This window comes from Camarhynchus parvulus, chromosome 1 (assembly GCF_901933205.1).
Source record: "Camarhynchus parvulus chromosome 1, STF_HiC, whole genome shotgun sequence".
Classification (NCBI taxonomy): domain Eukaryota; kingdom Metazoa; phylum Chordata; class Aves; order Passeriformes; family Thraupidae; genus Camarhynchus; species Camarhynchus parvulus.
This window is the reverse complement of record NC_044571.1, coordinates 10,640,401-10,665,990: the sequence shown is the minus strand read 5'-3', so window position 1 is coordinate 10,665,990 and position 25,590 is coordinate 10,640,401. Positions and strand designations below refer to the sequence as shown.

The 25,590-nt window shown below is 34.5% G+C and overlaps 1 protein-coding gene across 7 annotated transcripts in view; it reads right to left on the bottom strand.

The window, feature by feature from the left end:
* The window catches only part of DMD (dystrophin), a 1,148,514-nt gene that overhangs the window by 588,303 nt on the left and 534,621 nt on the right, over positions 1 to 25,590 (bottom strand). For 6 of the 7 annotated variants that reach the window (XM_030961382.1, XM_030961390.1, XM_030961407.1 and 3 more), the window contains 8 exons: positions 23,421 to 23,591; positions 14,250 to 14,429; positions 12,212 to 12,340; positions 10,459 to 10,629; positions 6,754 to 6,876; positions 5,120 to 5,257; positions 3,073 to 3,225; positions 1,947 to 2,129 (listed from right to left, as the gene is read on the bottom strand). In XM_030961382.1, coding sequence (XP_030817242.1) covers positions 1,947 to 2,129; positions 3,073 to 3,225; positions 5,120 to 5,257; positions 6,754 to 6,876; positions 10,459 to 10,629; positions 12,212 to 12,340; positions 14,250 to 14,429; positions 23,421 to 23,591 — 1,248 coding nt within the window. The remainder of the gene's footprint in view (positions 1 to 1,946; positions 2,130 to 3,072; positions 3,226 to 5,119; positions 5,258 to 6,753; positions 6,877 to 10,458; positions 10,630 to 12,211; positions 12,341 to 14,249; positions 14,430 to 23,420; positions 23,592 to 25,590) is intronic. The other variant, XM_030961423.1, reaches the window with a different exon arrangement.

Genomic DNA, 25,590 nt, shown 5'->3' with positions numbered 1-25,590 from the left:
CTTCTCACTCTGATTTGGGTCATGAAGATATACTGCCTCTCTCATGTCTCAGTAGCTTCTGTATAAATTGTAAAATCTTTCATACGAATATCACCTTAGTCATTGTCAACAGAGCGAGATATTTTTCATGTGAAATGAGAAGGATACAGTAATTGTCCTGTGTACATGTAAATTTCATTGAATCATCTCATCCTCTAGATAAATAGTAAGAAATAGGCTTCTTGCATGAAATATTTAATATTTAAAAACGTAACCTTTCAAGGTTATAAATACAGTATATAAATATAAATTTTAAGAATAAAAATGTATGTAATGGTTGCATGAATTAAAAAAGTTGGAGAGTGCATTCATCTGAGCAATTCAAAAACATGCTGATGCATATGTACCTTATATATTTGAAAGAAAAATATGCTAAAATAAAGTTTATTGATCTGCTAGTAAAATTTTATAATGGGTATATTCATCCCCTGTCATAGTAGGTGGTGGGTGACATAAAAAAGCACAGCAACAGCAGAATGTTTTTATATAAATTGCATGCACAATCTGATTTCTTACTTGATTATCAAAGGAACAAATATATTCATTAAAAAAGCCAACTCATTTACAAGACAAAGTGACTCTCGCTCTAGCTCCATGTCAATATAAACAATTTGCAACTGATTACATCCATCAAGTTTAATATAAACCATAGTAATCTGAATAGTGTAATCAGATGGAACAAGATTTAATAACATACAAACCAAAGTTAATGTTTCTCTGATTGCTTCCATTAACTCCATAACTATCCAAAGTATTAGTTTTACATATACATTATGTAACTTAGTATTTGAAAAGTTAAAAATACACAATATAGTACATTATATAGAGGACTATATTTACCAAAAGTTTATACATATTGCTGGTTTTTGAATTTTTTTCCATTTTAAAACATAGTTTACCATATATCAATTAAAAAAGAACACTTCACATATTTAAATTGTCATTATCCTATCAGTATGTTCTCTCTGTAATCTAGGTGAATTTAAAAATAAATAAATAAAATTGTATTTTGATGAAACATGCTTTTACCACTAGCACTTTAAGATTACAGAGAGCACATAAAGCAACAATTTCCTTAAAAGCAAATCTTGTCTTTCTTCATATAAAATCAAAAATGCAGGAGACAATGTGCAGAGTAGTAGGAATGGCAAGAAAAAAATTCATTTAAGTGCAAAAGCAACCTCTGGTAAACTTCGAAAAGGGTAACACTCAATACATATCTTGTTTGTAAAGCTGGAATACTCACAGTTTATTTCCCTTTTATTTACTCAGTTATTGCAGCATGTATAAACCAGTAAGAATAATTGTATTTTATATACAACTAAACAACTCAAATTCAGAAGACATGAAGATGGTTTGTAAAATTATGTTTTCATCCTTTCAAATTTAAAGTAACATTTTCTTACAAAAACTTGTTTGAGAGTTCAAGCAGAACTTTGAAGAAGAGGATATGTATATATAGAGTAATAAAATGTTTTCCAATCACTTCCTAAAGTGAGAATAACATGTTATGGACAAATAAAAAAACCAATTAAAATTGGCATGGGATGGGTAGTTTGGAAAAGACAACTTTTGTGTTTTTCATGTTCAGTGAAAAAAATAGATGCATGGCAAACTAACATTATTAAACTGATAAATGTTATGGAAAAATAATGAGGCAACAGAAATAAACACACATTTTTCATTGCTGAGTTTTTTGTAAATGACTGATTTAACTTAAGGGCAATTTTAAGACCAAAGCAGATCACTATTGTATCAGAGTATATAAAGCTTCCCCCAGTTGCACACAAGAGGGCTTTTCTTATTAATGTCTGGAGAGTTGACACTGACCCTGATGCTCTCATTGTTAGTAGGATGCTGTTAGTAGTAGCAGTTGCAAACATATGGGTTTGCCAGTAACAACTCACAATTTGTGCATAGTTGAGTCTTCCAAACTGAGCAAATTTGCTCTCAAAATCTTGCCAGCGCTTGCTGAGCTGTATCAGGGTTGGCTCCACTGCTTTTGCAGCCCCATCCTTAGACAGGCGTTCAGCCTGCCTGTGCACCGCATTCAGATCTTCCTTCTTCTTCTCCAATTCTCCACCAATCTCCTAGTGAGCAAAACCAATACAGGGCCCAGGACAGTTAGCTAACTAGATCAATCAACTTAAAATTAGCAAAATACTTCCGTCAGAAAATCCATTTCCATTTTATTGTCACAAGTAAAATTTACAGCTTATTTTCATATTATTCATATCCTATTTTACATTTAAACAAAACAAAAATAAGTGAAATTGAAGAAGCTTCTTGGGATGGCCTGTAGAGATCCTAAGAGCTACCACACTTTGAAACTGTTAGCAGAAGCCAACAGTTCCCATGTTCAGATTCTTCCTAGTTCACTGGAATGGGCAATTGGAGAAATTACTTTCTCAGTAAGGGTCAGCATATTCAAGAAAACTAGTGTTTGAACAGCTTACAAATATAGTATTAGGGTCTCTAATGTACTAGTTAACTCCTATTTTACTCCGTGGGAAACTCAACAGAGAATGAAGCAAAGAAAGACGATGTAAAATAAACCAGGAAAACCTTTGACAGTATGTAAATAAATCTATAGAGTTTGACAGTGACATATGAACATGTTCTGATGAAAATGAATGTGCTAACATGAGATAGAGGTCATCCATATATTGGTAAGTCATTTGTTCATCTGGAACAAAGATACATAAAATCAATTACAATTTTTACTAGAAAACATTTGATGCTTCTTAATACATTGCACACTTTCTGTATTATTGACAAAACATTATATTTAGTGTGTTTCAAAATATTTATATATCATTCTGCATAGGAAACAAATAGAAAATATAGTACAACAAAGAAATGTCACTTTGAACACAGATAATTAGGGTTTGCTTTACTATAAATAGAAATAAAGAACTGAACATATAATTTTCTGTAGCTATAAGATAGGATTGTTTGTTGCATTTGCTGTCTGTTCTACAGATAAACTATCACTCCAAAAGATCTATCATTGCCAACCCAAAACAACATTACCTTTAGCTTCTGCTCATCTTTGTGGTCTGGCAGACCGGCTAACTTTTTCTCAATGTCATCCAGCCATGTCATTAGGTCATCAGCCTGCCTCTTGTACTGATACCATTGATGAGAAATCTCTAAAGCCTTTTTTCTTCTTTGAGCTCTCAAGTCCTGTTCACAGTGCAGACATTATTAGAATATGAATTAAAGGCTTATAAAATATGAACTGGCATGTGTGCACACTGAAGGGAAAAAAGTGTACAAGGCTGCTAATTTTTTAATTAAAAGTTGATATTTAAAGCAAGTATAAGAGTAAGTGAACATATTTGAATCAGTTGAACAATTTTTTTTTTGTTTGTTTAAAAAGAGGTTACCCATTTCAGTGTTGTTCACATGTTGAATAAACCACTGAGACAGTCACCAATATTCAGAGAAGTTAAGACTCTTACATAAATGTCAATATTTTATATAAAACACTTCTGCTCAGAATACTTACTGGACAGATGGAAACACAGCCCACTTAGTACCTAGCCAAAAGTGGGACTTCTGTATTTTGTGGACTCCTGTGAATTTCTAGCCTGCATGAAAACTCTGTAGCTATTCAAATGAAAATCACTGCAATGCAGAAATGTTCACAAAGACAGGTTTTCTTTATCTAAATTAAATACCACATACATAACAAATGTCTTGTGTTTATAACTCTGCTTTAAAAAGGAATAAAACTTTTCTTTAGCAGGAAGGTATAAAATGTTTGGTTTTTTTTCCCTTAGAAATGTTATTAAATATACATTTGCTTTAACTGCTTAACTTTACTCATGTAGAATTCAGAAAATATTTTAATTACTACAATTGCTTATTAGGAAGTAAATTAAAAAATTACTAGTATATTTTATATAAAAATACTCCGATTAATTTGCCTCAACCATTCCTTGAATTTTTTTCACCAGGGTGAATGCCTTAACTGAGTCACCAGAAGGAAAATCTATCAGTATAGCATAAAAAACGGCCAGGGAGGATCTGGTCAATAGCACAGTGCAATAAACACTGCTCTTGTTTCTCCAACATAAAAATTATGAATTGCTTCCATTTAGCTTGGAACAGTCAAAGACACACCTAATAGATTTCAAGCTTCTTTTAAATATGGATGAAACAACAGTATATCCTAGCTACCCTTCTGAATTCACACAGACTTGCAAAATTGCAAGAATTAGAATGAAATCCACAGGAAAGGGAGGAGCATGTAAAAAATAAGTAAAATAAAATGCAACATGCCATGTTCCCCAAACCAAAGATAACTTAATCAAAATTATCCAAAGAAAGAAAGATTCTGCTTGCTGAAGACATAAAAACTCTCCTGCAGTAGCCAGAGCCTATAGCTCCAGGTAGGTGACCTAGGTGACTCTCTAATTGTAAGATTCTATCTTTCACCACTTTTATTTGCCATAGAAAGATGACACTTCCAATTATATTTGTTAGCTGGTCCACATGGCATGGAAACACACCATGTGCATTTCTAGGAACAATATCACAGTTTTACTTCCCAGATTGTGTCAACTCAGAATTTTTGTATGCAACTTTGGGTTTCAGCCTCTCAGCTGCTATGTCTATTGGTGCTACCACCTATCCTATTCCAGAGAGGCTGGAGCCGCTCTTCTAACAGGAGTGTAAATATTTTACTGAAGGAGAAACAATTTATTCGTGGCCAGAAGTGCCTTATTCAATGGAGAATGTAAGTTTGCGGGACCTGATTCTAACTAAGGTCTTGACTGTTGCTGAAGGAATATAAAACACACATAATAGGTTAAAAAAGGACTTCTCAAAGAAATCTGTGCTGTCCAATTGGCAGTCACACAGTTGTAATGCTGAGGATAAGAAAATTCTTGTTGAGCTGGAGGTTGTAAAATGCCTTTTGCAAGGCATCAAGAGAACTGTATAAGAAAATACATCTATAGTTTCAAATTACTCATCTCTAAATAGTAAGGACAATTCATTTAGCAAAAAGATGCCCTGAAATGAAGAAAAAAATGGGTTTAATAGCATGTGCTTATAACTGTAGCTCCTATACCTTGAGGGCATTATGCTTAGTCCGCAACAGCTGTTGTTTTGTCTTTATTTCCTCACGTTTTTTCTCATCTGTGACTCCCTTTTGAAGCCTGTCGCCCCTTTGCAGCAATTCTTTCACTGTGCTCTCATCCTCTTCACTCTGATTAAAAAAAAATAACCAATATAATGTGCATTTTAATCTTATCATTACTTAAGTATCAGTAGACACAGGCTATGCTAAAGAAATCACGTAACAGCGACTTGCAGTTGTATACTGATGACCAAGTAACTTTTACTTGCTTTCTACAATGTAGAAATATGTAGAGGGATAAAAGAAAGATAGCACCTGCAAATCTACAGATTTTTGGTATTAGATCTTATGCAGCATCCAGGATAACAGCATAAAAACAGAGGCAAGAACTTGAAATATATTTTACTTTCAAACAAAAAGAATAGATATATGTAAAATATTCTAAATCACTGTCAGTAGAGATTGAAATTGCCAGTATGCTGGCAGACCATGCAATTACTGACCATTCTGTATATCACATTGAAAATCAGCTATTCTGATAGGACAAATGCTATCACTAAGCATTTTTTATGTAGAAGTTACCTACAAATCTATGAATCTTCAAAGCTGGATCTATGTCACAGCTTCTGGCAGCATCTTGAACCACTCCAAGCATTTGATGCAAAGAATGGGAACCAAAAATGCTCAGGTAGTGGAAACTGAGCACTTTTTCAAACAGACTTTGAATTTAACACTACATACATATGCTACATTCTGCATGCAGCACATGGAGCCTAAAATTTTATTTTTCTTGAATAAAAAAAAACAGCCTATTAAGTTTCCTTCCAGCACTGATATGAAACAGAAACCTTTGAAGAATTCCTTAAAAATAAAATAATATTGAGTCTTTATATTGGTTGTAAACAACTATAAATTTGATCTTGCTGAGGATTCAAGAAGAGAGGGTTCCAAAGATGAATCTCCCTTTTTGCCCAGCCAAAAAACATCATCTCCCTGAAAATCACTCTGGAGAACACACACCACAACTGCAATAGTAGCAAAGCACTGCAGTATTTTACTCCTCTTTTTCCTTTCCCCCCCAGCAAACATGAATAAATGGTTTTATGACTTGCAACAATAAAACTTAAGTAATAAAGCTTACCACAGCCACAAAACCTATTTACATTAAATGCTATAAGCAGATTGGTTAAGAACAAATTGGCAAGCGGCATTTCTTTTCATGACCATTTATTTTTAGTAAATGTATTCTTTTACTATAATGCCAATTTGGTTACATAATTCTGACTTTTCCTGATCTATTATACTACTACAGGTATTTTAATATTCATTCCTTGTTCTGTAATACTGCTGGTAGTAGTACAGAACCCATGGATAACATTTCTGGTCTGCTTAGTGTTTTCAGCAGGAACAAGAAATGCTTTTCTGATAAATTAAAAATTAAGTTAGCACCAAAAAAAATTAGTTAATGCTAATTTGTGACTTTTTATTTTATAATATATTAGTATTGAAAAATTTTGCCTAAGTTATATACAAAGATCCTAACACAAATATGGGTTTCTGATTTTCACTCAGATTTTTTCATCTCCCTGCTTATTTTGCTTAGACTTCCATTTCAACCAAATTACCATATCTTTATTGAAGTCCTCCTCTTTCAGATTCACTCCCTGCTGAATTTCAACCTCCAGTGGTTCAAGCATTTTTTGTATATCGAAGTCAAATTGCTCCAATTCCTTCAAAGGAATGAAGGGCTAAAATGGAGAAATACAATGATTATTTATTTAAAGGACACATTTCATATTTTTATTAGAAACAGAAATGAAAATAGATATCTGTGCTACCCCCTATTACTAAAACAATGGTAGACTTTCCATCATGTTGAAAAATATCTACAGCATACTCAAAGTACCCAAAGATACAAATAAAGATACAAATGTATGAATTTATGTAGAATTTCCATGTAAGTAAACCAAAGAATTTTAAGGTGAGTGAAAATTAAAAAGAAAAAAAAATACATTCTCAAAGTTGTGTGTAAGAACAAGTCCAAATAAATAGTGTTTTTCTAAAAAAAAAAAGAAAAAGCTTACACTAATTGGTTAAATATGGTTTGTCAGAAATCATTCATACAGTCACAAGAAGTCCATTCAAATGAAAAAAACCCCTACTATTAATAATTGAGAAAATGTTCATGTTAATCTGGTTCAGTTTTGAAATCATTGCTCTCTCACATAGAATAGTAGAAGTGTTAGGTGAATGCTACTAAACAAAGGACAGAAAATTGTGTTAGATATTCCCCTAATAGTATTTCACAATATATTGGGAAAAAAATCAACAAAATTCAGCTTTTGTTTCAAAAACCTCAACAAAAAATTCAGGATGAAAAAACAAAGTCAGTAAAACAAAACAGACCCAATTCCTCCAAAATAAATCACAGTATAATTATGGTGCTTGAGTTTAGTATCCAGTTTTGAACGCTCCAACAGGTGCTATTATTAACAACAATGCACTGCCTTTTGTTGAGCTGACACAAGTGCCTGTGAATGTATATGTACATATATTACATACAATGCATAGTCTATTTATTAATTGCATTGCAAATTATCACCAGAAATTGTTTCTTCCTTCAAAGCTTTAAAGGCAAGAAGAACAAAGAAAATCTCAGTGGTTCTTGTATGAAATTTAGACTTAAAGTTAATTAATGCTTTTTGATTGTCTAGGAACTCTTGGATGTGCACCTGTCTTGCTAAAGACATAAACACATTGTATCCTAACTAGTTCTCTTTTACTCTTTCCTCTGGTACAATTACTTATTATTATATTAGTTATTATATTATTTATTATGTAATGAAGACAGCAACACTAAAAATTAATCAGTTAAAACATAAGAGACAGGATGTCAAATGAAATCTCTTCTCAGATGACCTAGAAGACTCAGAGTAAAAAAGCCTTAATTGTATCTGGTTGATTATTTTAACAACAAAGATTTTGCACGTTTACAAACATTAATGGAAATATAATAATGTAAAATATTTATAGAGAATAATACTGTGCTCACAAATTTTCATTAAGAGGCTCAGAATTACACTCATCATGCACTTCAGCTGAGTTAGAAATAATAGAAAACGACGCAGTAATTTCTTCTCAAATGCTCTGAAGAATATTTTCTAAGATACTTAAATGTCATTAAAAGACAAGCCAACTAATAAAATTACAATATAAAATCTACAGTCTTGGAAAAAGGCTAAAAACAATAACAAAGAAGAAAGTGGAAAGAAAAATACCAAATGAATTCCAGCAATTGAATGATGTTCAAAGACTACTTCAAAATGTTACGTCTCATTTCAGTATACTATGAACATTTTGTTAATTCTCGACATGACAATTATATACTAACATTCACTGACTTAATGGATCATTTCTTATTTACTTCACTGTTGTACTGATTATTGTTAATATTTGATTTAAAAAACCTAATTTGAAGACAGATGAGTAATTATTGAAAATAGGTTATGAGAGCTTTCGATCCTCTTGAATTTATGTTTTAATCTTTTACAGAGTGAATAATTTTACATAAATATGGGGGGGAAAAAGCAAAAACATTTAGGAAGCATATCACACCATAATAATAATAATCTTCCAGCTCATTAAGCCAAAATCATAAGGAATGTACAATTGCATACATTATACAGGTAGAGAAAATATAGTACCCAGTAATTTGGTCCTTTATCCAAATTCATATAGCAAGTCAGTAGAATAGTCAATAATTCAGAGTGGGTTTTTACCTCTCTATCTGATTCAACACTTATAATAGCAAGTACCCTTTGCAAATCATATTCTCTTTGTGCATTTTCCAAGGTCCTGGAAAAGGTCCCCTAAATTCTAATTTACCATTATAATTTGTGTGCTGTAGTAATTCCTCTCATCTTGCTGGGCACTTCTTCTCTAAATCTTAGTGTGGTTCTGCCAATTCCAGCCCACCTTGCCTTCAGAAATGGAAGAAAACCTGAGAGAGAAGGCTGCAGGTGGAAGACATTTGCATCTGTGCTCTGAAGACACTGCATCTTGATAAGAATCTTCTGTCCCTTCTTTGAGTGAGCCCACAACATGCAGTGCAAACACTGAACCCCCAATAAGCCATCTACAGGCAGTCCCACTCTTCCCTAGGACAAGCAATAATTTCACAGGATCCCACCAAAGGCTGCATCAGCTCTGCAAGTTTACAATAACATGGAAGTGTAAAGTAAAACTGAGATGGAAATCCAGACTGCAGATAGCAGATGTTCAGAGAAAAAACATCAGACAACACAGTTCTTGCAAAGATGTCCTCAGTCTACTGCTTGTACGTGTGTAAGAAGTAGGTAAGAAGCTGGAATGGCTGAAATACTACTGATGGCTATTAGGAAGAAAAATGTTACCTTTATTCAGAAGACATTATTTTGCTTCAGAAATGAAACCTAAATAAATCCAAATATCCACAGAGATGTGCTGGTTAGGCAGGATAGTGAGCTCTGCACAGATCCCAACAACTCATGGAAACCATGTCTCCTTGCTTTTGCTTTTTGCCAAGCTTATTTCCTGCTTTGCCATGTATCTCTGTGCATTTGTGTCCAGAGTTAGTACAGTGACCAGCAATAATAGTTTGGATCAGGATCTGTGCATTCCCATTATCTTCTCTACCAACCTTCATGGCTGTCTCATTTAATCTGCTGAATAGCTCCTCAGAATAAAGGCAGCAAAATACAATGGAGAAAGTAGGTGGCTTATGACCTTCTTCATTCCAAATCAGAAGGCACAACTTGGCTAAAAATTGCCTAATCCACACTGAATTCTGATTTAGCAGTCATGCTTGTTCTACAGATGAGTAACTGAAGTAAAATTGATATAATCTCTACCTATCTATTTCTATCTCCAGCATTAGTGAATCTCAGACTCATAGGAAAAGACTAAATGCACTTGAAGAAAAAGTAGCTCTCAAAACCAAATCTATATGAAAAAAGGCTACTCATACTTTGCAAAGTTAGAGACTTACTAATTCTCAGATGTTCATTTTTTGTAAGTTAATGACTTCACCATCGTTACATCTATGTAAATTCAGTGAATACTTCTAATTGTGAAACAGTGAAAAAAGACCTTAATGCCAAAACCCCAAAATTGTCACACTTAATTAAAAAAAATCCTCAGGTTCTACATTGTTTTCCTTTTAAAGCTCAGTTTTTCGAGGAACTGTAGCCCACTATGTAGTGGCAATTGTGCACCATTGCAAAACACCATTTTTTATGCAAACACGAGCACCATTTTTTATGCATCTCCTTTATGGAAGCAAGCCCTCCTACCTTTACACTCTTAATTCTCTGTGATATAGCTGCAAATCGCTGGTTGAGCTCTGAGAGTTTGGGCTCCACCACTTTCCTGCAGTGGTCCCCACGGTTTGCCATCAGGTCTCTGGCCTGGTCACGCACAGAGTCCACCTTGGGGTGAATGTCATTCAGCTCAGCCTTTAAGCGCTACAGTCCGTGAGCAAGAGACAGGGCTTGAAGTTAGTAATAAATGCAGAGAGAGAGAAAGAGAGAGAGAGAGAGAAAGTGTGCAAAGGAATAGGGAGCAAAACCACAAAGCAAATTCAGATAATTATGCATGTGTGTGTAAATCCAGTAGAAATACCTTGGATAACATTCCCACTCGTATCCCTCAAATTTATAGCAGGAATGTATCTAAAAGTCTGTTTTAGTATCTCCTGGCTGAAATTAATGGGGATCATTATTTCTAGGCAGATTCTTATCTGCAATAATATTGCAGCGTATTTCAGGATGCACTAAATTATTCTATGTTCCTAAAGCTAGGAAGAGCTGCTAATTCATGTATTATAGAACTGGATGTGTAATTGTTGCTTTCAATACTGCTCAAGGCCGTAGTTCAGACAAGTAAGAATGATCAGATTAAGAAAAAAAAAAGGCCTAATTTTTCCTATAAATCTATCAAAAATTAAAAAAAAAAAAAAAAAAAAAAAAAAAAAAAAAAAAAAAAAAAGAGGGCAAAATCCTTTATCCTCTGCAATATTAATCTTAACAGTAGATCCCAGTACAGGCAGAGGCCAAAAATAGATAGCAAGGCATTTGGGAATCAGAAATACAGTTGGGCATTGAGAATTACATTTTACTGTCTGGATGAACTACCTTTGTGCAATGCAAACATAAATATAGGTATTGATAATTTTACTTTGCATCTGATGGTGGCAAAATTGATCATTCATCTACAAAAGCCAGTATCATAATCCTGCTGAGATCAATGAGGCATTGATTTATGCCCTAGAATTTGTAAAATTTTGCTGCAGTAAATGGCATCATTATGTCAGTGTCAGCAATACAATTCTGATTTTGATTTGCAGAGTCTACTCAGATATTATGTGAATAAAGTAAAATTTCACATTGACTTCAGAAGAAAAAGAAAAGCCCCTTTAGATAATAACTTGATGTTGTTATTAAAGCAGGTATTTTAAAGGAGATATTTTAACATACACACCCATATTACAAGCTAATTTTTCATCAGTTGGTCAAATGATGCAATTGGCCAACTAAAACCCCAAGCTCAACACACTAACTCCTGATGCTATAGCTAGATCAACATATAAAATTCTTGTCTGTGTTGCTGATCTGGCCTCAGTGTAAGCAATGTTTGTAGAATTAAGACAATCATATAACAGAAATATCATACATACTGGAAAAGTATCACAGAAAAACAGAAATACAATTAAAAATAAAGGGGACAGAAAAGGAAAATATTTTGTTCAAACAAAACAAAATCTTGAGTTAAAGGAATATTTTCCAGCACACGTGTTAAATAAGCTGCTGTTTTACTCAACAGGAAGTTCCCAAGAATTATAATAACAATCTGGTTTTATTTCTGCAGGGATTTAATTTTGGTATTACAGAACAAATTTATTAAGTAATCTACAAGTTGCCAGAGGGTAGCTTTAGCACAGAAAAAAGAATTTTAATCCATTTGTGATACCTTTTGAAATATGCTAGTTGTGATACAGTCCTTTTTAGAATAAATTAATGCTTTCCAGTAAATCACATTTTTTTTTACCTTAAGAATTTCCTCTTTTTGCTGGGGTTTTTGTTTGTCAGATTCATCCAACAGTATTTCAGCACGATACATCCAAGTAGTGACATTAGCTACATTCTGATCAAAAGCCTCCATGTGCTTTTGATATTCCTGTATGTGGAAAAGGTAAATACTGCATACAAAAAATGTAATCAGAACTGAAATAACAGCTGTAGTTATGCCAAGTGTGGCAAACATGCACACATTATGACATTATGAAAACTTGTTTATTTTACACAGTAACTTCTTGTTTAGTGAAGGATAGAATCTGCTGTTTGTTTCCTTCACTTTTCTTGAAAAAGACATTCTAGGAGAGAGAGAGAGGCTTCCAAAGTGACAGGCAGCAGGATGACAGAATCACAGCAAGACACAGGTGTCGGCAGCTCAGCGAGGTGCTGAGAGGAACAGGAAGCTGTTAGCCAGACCTACAGGAGCTGCAAAGGAGCATCTCCCAAGAACAAGGTACAGAATTCATTTTGGAAAGCCAGTCAATTGACTGAAACTCAGATGGCCACAAGGATGCACTTGCAAAATCACAATCAAGACTGGGAGCTTTGTATCTAAACCTCTTATGGACACTTCATCTAACTTCTCTGCTTTGCGACTTTTTATTTTTAAAAGCTATTCTAGTTGATATTCTGATAAATCTTCATTTCTCTTCTTCATTTAAAACTTTGTCTTTTTTGGGTGAGCCCCCTAGAATGGGACCTATGCATATCTCACACAATACATATGTAGACCACATACCCAAAATCAAAGGTATTACTAATCCTTTTGGCACCCAAATGTACCTACCTTTATTTTACACTGTTCTAAAATTGGTTAAAACCCCTCAGTTACCTCTCTTAGATCTTTTTATCATGTGTTTAGCAAATTTTAACCACATAATCCAAAGCAGGGAAAGAGAGGATGTACAGGAACACATATCAACCTGTAAACTCCATTATATGCTCTTACTATCTGTTCCACATTAAATCTGTGTACCTACATGATCCTGCATGAAATGCTTAAGTTTTCCAGATACTTTACTCAACTGAGGAAGCTCTGTAGTGATGCTGTATATTTACTGCCAAAGTATTTGTAAAGCAGCCATACAGATTCTAGTGGAGCTCCAACACATCAAGCCCTGAAAAGTCATAACTAAGGCCAACACACCCTTAAAAATCACTTCTGTTTCTCCACAGGAACAGAAAGAGCATATAAGATTTCCCAAAGCATTCTGACAGCCCAGTTTTTAACACCCTTCTGTGGTTAAGGATTCAAGCTGTCACCTCTTCATGACAGAATGAATAAAGTTATGTGACTATCTGTAGTTTGAGGCAGCTGGGGATGAGGCTCCTGAATCTGTATGAAATGTGTATTAGGGGTTTTACTGTCTACTACACTTAATCCAGTCCCCTTAAGGAATTATCCCCACTTAAACATGCCTTATAAACCTATGTAAAGGAGGATCATGAAGTTCTGAAAGACCAAATCAGAGTCCTTCAGCACATCATGTGTGCACTCTGAGAAGAGCTTACGACTTACTTGCCTCTAAAATGAATCAAAACTCACACACACCAGAACTACCCTGTGGGCCAAACCAACTTGCAAGTGGAACTTATTTCCCAATTGTACTGTTCAAACAGAAATGCTAATGCAGCTGAAAGTAGCTGATGTTGGCATCAATACTAAGACTTTCTCAGCTTGCTTGACTATTATTTTTATTTGACTACTGAAGTAATCTCTGTCCTTTAAACTGCATCTGATTTATTAGGAAAAAAAAAACAAACCAAAAACAATGCAAGAACTGTTGAGAGAGATGGGATTGCAAACTGCTAACAATCAAAATTCCACTTGGTAATCGATGAGATTTTTCAAAACATCCACAATGTACTAAGCAACAATCAATCTGATTGCCTGTGTACCCGTGTATTCAATAAGCACAGTCCAAGGCACCAGAAAAAGCACTTCTATAAGGCTGGGCATGTACAACTAGAAACCAACATTTCCTCTGTGTGAAGAAATGCATTTTCCTTACCAGTAAGAGATTGAACCATTCCTCAGCACGTGAAGTTACCGCTTTCCAGTTACTGTTCAGCAGGCTGAGTTTATCATCCACAAGACTTTCCTTTCCTTTCATCACTGCCTTCAAATTCTCTCCTAAGTCACTGATGCTCTTAAGCTGGACCTGGCGTTTCTCAATCTCCTTCCGTGTTGCCTACATGAGCAGAACAAGAAATAAAATTTCTGGGAATTAAAAATTATCCACAGCAAGAACATGAAATGTTAAATCAGGCAGCAAGTTTATACTAGAACACACAGTCTTGCTTCCTATAGGAAGGGAAGGCACTCTGTAAAGAGCAGCAAATACAAAGCAAATTGTTTCTCTTGAGCTCTGATAAAATTGTTTATATTCTTCATCTTCTCGCAATAGCTTAATTTTAAAAAAGTGCAAATTATCTTCCAGTGTTCAAAATATAGTTTCAATAATATTTATATAGAGATGTTTAAAGTTACTTTTCATATAACAAAATTAGATAGTTATCAAATAGCACATAAAGCTTACATAATAAATGGGACAATAATACACCATCATGATAGCATCTTAAGACAGAAAGCTCCATCAAAAATAGTCTAGTGAATATTTTATTATTTGATTACTTTTCAATGCAATCTTTTTCAGAAGAAATCGCGTTATTTCATTCTGTTAAACTTATTTCCTAATTGTAGAAATACACATTTTCATTACATACACTTGGGATTTCATTCTGCAAACCAAAATACTAAAAATAAGCTATAGCCCATAGCATTTCTAAGCTTGAATGACTACAACACATATGCAGTGCTATAAAGTCAGATTTCCAGCATCTCTTCCCAATGTTATCTCACCTTATAGATCTGATATGTAAGGTTACATAATTTACTTATTATTCCTGTCTTAATATTCACTGCAACACACAAGATGTCTAAGAAAAGGAACAAATCCCAACATATTTAGACAACATGTAAAAAAGCAGGTGTTTAAATACTAAGCAGTGAGATGACACAGTGCAAAGTACAGCAGTCTTACTGAACACTCAAGGAGAGGCACAAACTCCTTACAACTAATTTTGCATATAACCAGTTTTATGAGAGAAATGTATCTGAGATCCTTGGCACCTGATAGCAATGATCCAGGCACATAAATCTCTGCTTATAAAATAAAACTGCAAGCACTAAGTGTTCCAAGATGAACACAAACAGAACTTAGTAGAGAAGGAAGAAGTACTGGTCTTCAGAGACATGGATGTCTCAGGGAAACCTAAATACAGTAAAAAAAAAAATTGTTCAAACAAATGGCAAAACCAATACTTCAATCTCAAGATGAATGCTGTTATGCAGTAGAACCCCACCTTTATGACCTCTATACTATCATATCTCTCATGGTCACACATCAGTATTATTTTGTTGATAGTGTATCGGCAGTGAAAGTAGAATGTTCATTTTTCAATAAAGACAGTATAAAATGATTCTTTTTGGTAAAATAGAACCTTAATAGTACCTTCAATGTATTCAGTGTGCCATGTTTAAAGCAGCAGCTCACTTCCTGTGCTTAACAGAATTCAGGATCTCATTTTGCAATGTTATTTTACAGAAAAAACTCTTACACTTGTATTTCATGTAAGTATGAGAAATTTTCCCCATGCTATCAATTTTCTAAAATGCACAGGATATGTAATAGAACCAAGGTATGATTGATGCAAATTATTAGCAATATACTATATAATTATAGAATTTGAAAAGGAGCGTTTAAAATTTCAGCAGGTTCTTGTCAGATTAAAGGAAAAACATGCCCTCTTCTAGTACTGTTTTATTTGTTTCACAGCAGGTGCAAAGTGTCATCATGAAAAAAGAATAACACAAAGGATATAATTTACCCTCAATTGAAGATGGAAAATTTTGATCAGCTTTCTTTCATTTTCTAAACTTTTTTCTTTCATTTGGAAAAGACTCTCTGAAGTGTATTTACCATGGGTTGTGGTTTATTTTCTATTTTACATTTACGAAAATGCCGACTAATCTTGGGCTATATAAATAAATATTAATCCCAACTAGTAAACAGATGGACCAAACAATTAAATGTCTGTTAAACAAAACTGCTACCCGAAAAACAGATGTGTAATTCCCTAAGTGTAAGAAACACATTATTTCCTTTCAAAGTAAAGAATTACTGTAAACTAAAGACTAGATGCACCTCTGGGCAAGATGGATTCTAACTCCCTCGTGTAATTGCAAGGGACATGAACCAAGTAAATCACACTTCCCCTCATTGTCTTAAAAAAAACATTATGGCCCTCAACACAACATTCAAGGGACAAAAGCTTTTTCCTCAATACTTTAAATCTCCATTATAACAAGCCTGAATACAACTGAAAAACTAGTAGAGTCTGTAAAGTCAGTGGGATTCTGTGCTGCATTATCAGCTATGATTTCCTCTGTAGGTTATGAAGTGCACCAGGTAAACTAACTTGCTTTCACAACTTCAATAAGAGTTTTTTGGTTTGTTTTTTATTTGGCATATCCGCATTATATCCCTAAGAATTTCCCATTTTTCTTTCCAGTATTATTAGAAAGTAATAGTCTACACATACTTTGTTCACTGCAATATAACAGACAGCACTGTTAAATTTTCTGTAAAAAAAAAAATCAAAAGTACTACTATTAATTCAACAACATTACATAAAACAAAGAAGTATGTGTCATGATGCAAGGATTTAATAAGATTATTTCAGGAAAAGTCAGGGAGTGGCTCTTAAATTCTCCTAATTTTTAAAGAGCAATTTCCACACAGCCTTGCTGGATTTAAGCTCCTTTCTGGTCGCCATAACATGAAATTGCATTCCAGCTGTGTGGTTTATTTGAAAATATATAAGAAAGTTGTAGAATTTAAACTACAGAATTAATAGAATTAGCTTTGCAAGTTAAAAATTACATTTAAAACACCTAGAACCTTAAAAAATCTCCAAACCCCCAAGTCCCAAACACCACCACAATGAGTACAAGATGAAACATCAACAAATAAAGTGGTTAAACTCTTCCCAGAAGGACTAGGCAATTTATACATTTTGATTTTGTGTGCTTATCAGGGTGAAACTATGTAACAAAAATAAAATACAGAAATGTAGGAGTTGTGAAAAGCTATTTTTCTGATATAATCATGGCATCTTGGGGAAACAAAAACATGTAAACAAAAGATTGAACTAAACATCCTAACACTAAGCATTCACTTACAGCTGTGAAAATTTATCAACAATGTTGAACAACTCCAAAACACATTATGTTCTTCTACTGTTTATCATTAAAATGAAGTTATTACATTATTTTTTTTTCTTTTAAGACTAGTATATTTATTTATAAAACAAACTCTTATCTAAGTGTGTATTACGTGCTGGAAGAGAAAGGCTCCATAAATACTTCCAGGAAAGATATCTCCATTAAAATATCTATACAAATTATACAGATTATATTAAGGATATATATATAGCACTTCTCTACATATGCCACTATTTAGGATCACATCTACTAAAAGATACAAGAGTTAAGGTGATGTGAATCTCTCCCCAGTCAAATATCAGTGATTCAGTTAGACCAAATTTTGAAGTGCCTCTTTGGAAGAAGCTCCTGTACTCCCACTTTTCTGAAGTACCAGTTATGGCTATTTGGTACAAAATACCACAATGGAAATTCTCTGACCCAAACAATTAATTTGTGTTTCACTGGCTGAAATGTTTCCTTTGCTTTTTAAGGAACTGTTATTCTTTTCTCACTCATGGTCATAAGAAAAATGTTGGTAGCCTGCTTTAATCAAAACTGAGGGATTACACCACCATGGAACTCCCAGGACTGGAACATTCCCAGGAGAAATGGCATCTAGGTTCCTGGCATCCAGGAAATTAAAGCAATCAGACAGACCCTGGTGCAACTCTGCATGCAGAGTACATCTCAGGTGATTGGTTTCTAATCCCATTCCCAGAAACATCAGAATGGAAAGAGGGAGAATCTGAGCTTCCTTTGTGCCAGTTTCATTCATCAGAACCTCAGGAAAGGAGTTGCAGTACAAAATAAAAGTTCTGTTTAAAAAACAGCTTTGGATAGGTGGAAATCTGTGTTGAAGGGAAACCATGCTGCAGCATGTAAAGTCATAGTGATGAGCTTTGCTGAGAATTTATAAGTGGTTTGTAGCTGCATACAGTAAGTAATATTTTACCTACTTTACATATGGATCCATAGGATGACAGGATGAATCATGTTTTAACAAATAATTGCAGTTCCCTGTGCAGATATTTACATTTTGAGTGGTGTTCACTGTCCTGTCCTGATCCCACTGGGCTGTGACATGTTCTTTATCTTTCAGTTTACTAAAATATACTTACAGGAGATTTTACAAAACAGTTACAACTGTTTTGTTTTGGTTTTTTATTTGATGGTTTTGTTTTACTGTGATGATTTTTGTACATCCCTCCCATCACCAAATATCAACTAGGAATTAATTGTGTTTGTAAACAGAAGTTACATAGAAATGGGTTTCTCGGTGTTTTTGTGGATTTTTTTTTGTTTGTTTGTTTGGGTTTTTTTTATTATTATTTCAATATTTTGTTGGTTTGGTTTGGCTTGTTTTTCTGAAGATGTGGTAAAAAGAGCTTCTAAGCTATAATTTATAATGATAAAACTACTATGTACCAAGATGAACTAATGATTTTTTTCTCCAAACAAACCAGAATTGTAAGAAAATGCAGGGGATAGTATATTTAATCATGATGGTCATTAACATATGTAGATTTAAAAACACAACAACAATGAATGAGCGAAGAAAATTTCTGTGTGCCTTTACACTGCCTGTGATCTTGGGATTACGTGAAAATACTCTGCAATTAGAATCTTTCTAAAAGAAATTTGGTGGCTCAGCTCTCACAGGTGGGATTGCAGAATTAATCAGAAGCTGACATTATGGTCTTCTCAGTGGTTGACTATACATATTTATTTGTTTATTTACAGCACATCTTTTATTTTTTATTGCATTTTGGCCAGTGACTATGAATTAGTTGACACAATTTACAGTTTGTCTTCTTCTATGGATATTACTGACAGGAAATATGCTGCTAAATGTAATTCTAAGTACTTCAAGTCAACTTTATACTCACTGGTATTACACACGGTGTTAAAAAATCAGACTAAAGCATTGGCAGAGTCATACTGCTGATAGTAGGGAGTGATACAGAATTTTCCTGGTAATACCATCTGCCATTTCCTTTTTAAGAACATGGTTTTCTGGCAATCTAATTCTTATCAGTCCAGTTCCTGATTAAAAGACAAATAAACCCTGCAGTTGTTAACGTCTTCAGTGATAAATATGTTCACTAAATCAGAATTCTAATTATAAATGGATTTCTAATATACGATGTTTAATGACTATCTTTCCACCCGCATGTCATTTTTCTTATCTATTATAAACAGAGCTGAATTCAAATGGAAAGATTTAACTTGTCTCTACTGAGCAGAAAGGCAGGATTTACAGTTTTCAGTATATTGCCCATCTCATTTCACATAACTCAGCCAAGTTTTTGTTCCATTCCTTGAAAAATTCTACACGGGAACAAATACCACATTTCCCTTGATGTCCAGATTAATGGTATCTTTCATTAGCTTATTTTCCTATTCAAGATGGACATTCCTTTTTACTTCAAGGTGTTTATACCTTGAAGACAACGTTCAGATGTATGATTTCTTTTATTGTCAACTCTATAATTATCTTCATAACCCTCTGAGTTATTTTCACTTTTAAGAAGACTTGGGTGCTGAAAATGAATTAGAAATAAGTGCACTAATAAATATAACTGCTTCCTTGTCCTGTAAAGAAAAAAGATGATTAGCTCTCTGCTTAGATATATCAACAGCAGCACACATCCAATTTTCAGTTCATTTGCACTCTTGAATTCTCCTCTCTCTTTCTCCATTTTCCATCTTTGTTTTTCTGCAGACTTTTGTCACAATGGGAATCTGCTGGGCTTAATTCATCTCCCAGTGCATTTCATTAGATTGGTTACTGTCTTTGGCAGCCTACTTACCCAGGAAGTCCAAAGCTCAAAGCTGTGACATTAATCAGCTACTGTGAGGCTCTGGTTCTGGGGACTAAATTATTGATGTACAATTTTGTGTGATGCCTCAATGAAATCCACATAGGAGTAGAAGCATCGTACTTATTTATGAAGTCCCCACAAGAATTTTAAAGTGTCCAGGATAAAATGCAGCACTGTCTCCTAGTGGGAGCAGATTCTTTAGGAAAAAGCACGATCCACATAATTTCTGTAAATATTTACACTTGTAAGTCTAGGATTTGCCACATATACTACCTGTTGGATTGTTCCACATTAGAAGTCTGCTTACATATATGTGAATATTTGTTTATATTTTCTAAAAGGCAATTTTAAAATGGAATTTTGAAAGCCACTCAGTACATATGTATTTTGCCAAGAGGCAGCTGCTCTCACCCAAAGTTGTTTGTTCTTATTTTAGTGATGAACTGACTGAAGGGGAAGAGCTGAGGTACTACATGAGTTTAGACTGTTGTGAAGGCTTTGGGGAGTATTTGAAGCCAAAATATGCTTTTTACCAGTTTTTCCTTCAAAACTTTATGTATCAGTTCCCAGTGAGAATTCACAATACTCAGCAGCACTCTTTAAGATTAGAAGTTGGAATGGTTCCTGTCTGATTTTTTTTTGTGTTAATAGTTCTTATTTTAATTAGCTCCTGTTACCTTTTTTGATTGTCTTCAGATAAAGAATACGTTGTACTTGTTGTAGCAAGCTTAAGACATAACAAAGGCTTCCGACTGTGCAGATGCACTAATGATCAGGTTTTAGGTCCTAATTATGCAACTTCTGAATCATTAATGTTTGTATCTAACAATAAAGTGATATTAAGGACAAGTCTTTCTCTTTAAACCCCTGAGAAACTACATACATCTGTATGTATGTATGTACGCATGCATGCATATATGTACGCATGTATGACAGGAACATGAAGTGTATGTTTCAGTAGAACTGTACTGTGTAGTCACCACTGAAGATTATTTTTATTTTACTGAGAGAATGGTCTAACTATCTAGCAGGTTAGTTTGGGGATGTTAAAACATGAAGATTTTCTAATTTGTATCCTTAAGATCTGACATTTCTCCTTTGTTATGGGAGTTAGAGAGTCACTGGAAAGCTGCACAGCAGAAAAATTAAGGGGTGTTGGTTGACAGGTATAAACGTGAACTAGGTTGGCCCAGGGGGCCAGGAAGGCCAATGGCACCTGGCCTGGATCAGCAATAGTGTGGCAGCAGGACCAGGGCAGGGATTGTCCCCCTGTACTCGTCACTGGTGAGGCCACAGCTCAAATCCTGTGTCCAGTTTTGGGCTTCTCACTACAGGAAAGGCATTGAGGGGCTGGAGTGAGTGCAGAGAAGGGCAGCAGAGCTGGGGAAGGGTCTGGAAAGTCAGTCATGTGAGAAGCAGTTGAGGGAGCTGGCGGTGTTCAAACTGGGTATTTAAGCACTGGAATGGGATGTCCAGGGAAGTGGCAGATTCACCATCCATGGAAGTGTTGATGAAAGAACTGGACATGGCACTTAGTGCTGTGGTTAATTGCCATGGTGGTGTTCGGCCAAAGGTGGAACTCCAGGATCTTAGTCTTTCCAGCCTTCATGATTACGTGATTCTAAGACCATAATATCAGTCCAAAGAAATGAGAGGAGCTGCACAAAATTTACTGCAGGAAAAGCAGCAAGTGAAAATAAGAAAACATCAGGCAACCATAAGAGAGAACAATGGGGGTTGCAGGGATTTAGGTTTTGATTTGAAAGTGAAAACTGCAGTGGTCAAAGTAGTAATTTTAAGTTAGTAAGAGAAAGAGTTGATATTTTTGGATATCGCTTTTAAAATACTGTCTTTCTTAGGGACTGATGATCAAAAAAAAGAACTCTAAACGTAACAAAAGATGTGTAGACTGTGGGGTTTTTAATTGTTGTTATTCTAGTACTGTTATTAGTTTGCAAATCATCATTGCATTTTAAGGCTAAAGACACTTTATCAAGCTCAGAAACTTGAAAGGATTAAGTAGAAACAAAAAAAAAACCCAACCCACAAAACAAATTTTACTCAAGGGCCTTGAATCTTCACTGCCATTAAAAATCGGGAAGATTGCCTGTGTATAATTCATTATTTCTATAATGCATAGTGAAACTAGTAAAACGTTTAGAGGATTTCTCCATTAAACAAAGCAGAAGCGATTTTGGTGGTTTTTTTTTTTTCACAAACCTCCAATACTGTTTAAGGGGATTTTTGTTTGTTTGTTTTGAAATTATATAGAAACGCTTGTTCAAAATGCTGCTGGCTGCACACTGTTATTTGAAATTTTGAAGCTTTGGATAATGTTGACCATAGTGTGCTCTAAAATTCAGATTTTGATATGTGTGAATAATGATTACTTTGTTTGTTTATGACCTCAGCTAGATTGGATTTCTATTACATGTGCAGAAAATTAAATAGATTAGCTACTGTTGAATAATAACATGCCAATTTTTAGCATCACACAGAAATACTCTGTTTTATACAGACATCATGCATTCCTCAGTTTCTGTAAGATGTTTATCTAAATTGTGATTTTGAGGAAAGTTTTGATTTAGGCTTTGAGTTTTAACCTGAAAGATGAGTTCAGGGTAAAGTCTCATGGAAGTAGGAAGCCCTCAGATGCAAAGGAATGAACTACAAATCTAAGAGCAAGAAAACAAATATCCTGGCTGCTATGTGAACACATAGAATATATAGTGTTCTGGCATCTTTAATCTTTCATGTACTATTTAATACCTTTCTAACCATCAGTAGAATGGTGTAAGATATCTGTTCTTACATGGATACTGGGTGGTTGATTTATAGTACTCTAAAAAATTAAATTCTAACTTTAAATTCATCTCCGTGAAGATTAATGCAACGTGAAGGTGAATTGTGTTATTGATCTCTGAAGAGACAAGAAGGTTTGAACTTTTCTGAGCACTAACGCTAAGGCGAGATAATGCCAAAACATTCACGAAGTTCCACTAACCAAAACACCAGAATTGTTAATTCTTTGTCTTTATTACAGACTAAATCTACCTTTCTGCAATATCCACGTGTGTGTGTTACATTTTTACCTTGCCCCAGGCGATTTCAGCATCCAAATTGCTCGGCATCCCCTGCGCAGCCGATCTCTTTGTCAGTTCCGCGTCTGTCGCTGCGAGCCACTCTGTCAGGGCATTGATCTCTTTCCTCAGTTTCCGGGACAATTTCAAGCATTTCTCTAACTCCTGCTTCTTTTCTGTCACCTGCAGAAAGAATAATCTTCCTTATCAACCCTTCAGTGTAACAGGTCTGATGGCTTTCATATAACATTTTCCATAGGCCACTTTTCTATAAAAACTATTCTTGGGATTCCACAGGTGAAGGTGCACTTTTAGTACAGGTATATATTGATTTTTTTTCCTCTCAGTATCAGTAATTCTGCTGCTAGAATCCAAACACCTACAAGAAAATTATGTGCCTAAAGATGTATTGAGTTTGAACTACTAACAGAGCTCCAAAAACCTCCTCTGCTGTTTTGAAGTTGTGCATAGCAAATTAATTTAGAACAACTGAATAAACAGGTTTTCCTAGAGACACAAAATAGATGTCAAAACCCTTCACAGGGCCTATTTTAATATAGGTGGCCACATAGGAACTGGGATTCCTCAAGGTTTTTTTCTGTGTAGCTAAGCTACATGGAAAAAAAGACATACCAGTCAAAGAAAGCCTCAAAACTTGAAACACAATGTCACTGAATAATGTCAAACTAAAGCAGCACATTTAACTTCAAGGTTTTAATTTTCTGAATGCTTTGGATGTAAAGTACTCGGGATGACCTCTGCTTTAAAGCTCTTTTAAACTTGGTACATGGTACCTGGAAGGAAAGCTGAGTAATTATATTGCCTTGACTGTCTCATACACATTTTGAAAGAACAGGACAATTACAGCATTTCTTGCAAGCCCTGAGACTCTTCAGGGAGAGGAAGAAAAGGTTTTACTTAGTTAGCAGAGAAAGCAGAAGAGTAACTCAAGAGATCTTAGATGGGAAACTACACTACAATAGACAACAGGAAACTAGTAGCAGAAAATAAAAATTAATAAATTATGCTGTGATTGTAAAAACCCCAAACAGAGAAGGAGGATTAAAAGTGTCCCATAGATCACTATTATTTAAAAGAAATTCCTAATTAGCTTGAATGTCAAATAGTAATCATGTTAAGACTGTAGCCATTGATTTGTATTTAAGTATTTTTAAATAGCAAAAAACTTTCTACAGTGGTAGAAAACTGCACCTACTAAAACTATTTTCTCCTTTGCCATTAAGAACAAGTAGTGGTACAATGATCTAATGGATTAGTAGATCAGCTGCCAAGGAGAATTTGAGATTTTAAAATGTAACAGGATGTTACAAGGTTAGGTACATGGCTTTTGCTATCCCTGAGTAGGGAGATGAGATTTGCCCAGGGAATAAGCTATAAAGCGTTCCTGATAATTTATTATCACTCTGTAAAGGCTTACTACTGAAATCTCATAACATTTTCCACTGAATATGCTTTATGTGCTTTCTTGCATGCCAAATTTATTAAATGAGACCACAGAACTTACAATCAGGCCAAGAGTACATCCCTGGGAAGGACCATAAAACAGCTTTTTAGAGCTCTATTCACACATGGAGCCAGGATTTCCACCTCTTCTTCTGAAGAGTGTAATAGCAATTGTAAATAACATTACTTAGCAGCAATACAACGCAAAGTGCACTATCCTGAGCTTGACAGCCTGTTTAAGAATTTTAAACACCTGGTATATTATAACATGAAGTTACTGATACTTGCCAAAACAGAGAGAGAATAGTTGTGTTCCTATATACATCTCTAACATGTGCTTATTATATAAATAATACAATATCACCATAGACATTGTGTATATCCAGAGGTTACTGATTAATCAGTTTGTTAGTACATCAAATGTAAAGATGCATTTTCTACAAAAAAAATAGGAAACAGTGCCCTCTAAAGGCCTTCTGGTTTAGAAAATGTGATCGTGAGTTACTTTATTTATGAGGGGGTCTCTTGAAATAGTTCCTGCAAAACCACACAAGTGAACCTATCCTTGAAGATGTGTCTTTCCCTCAGACCATAAATTTCAGTCTTAAGACTCACTATTAGTTATAACTATTGTTAGTTTTCTCTTAAAAGGTCTTTTTCTCAATGTAATCAATTAGTGCTGATAATAGCTATTCAATTCCTTTATTTCTATATATCT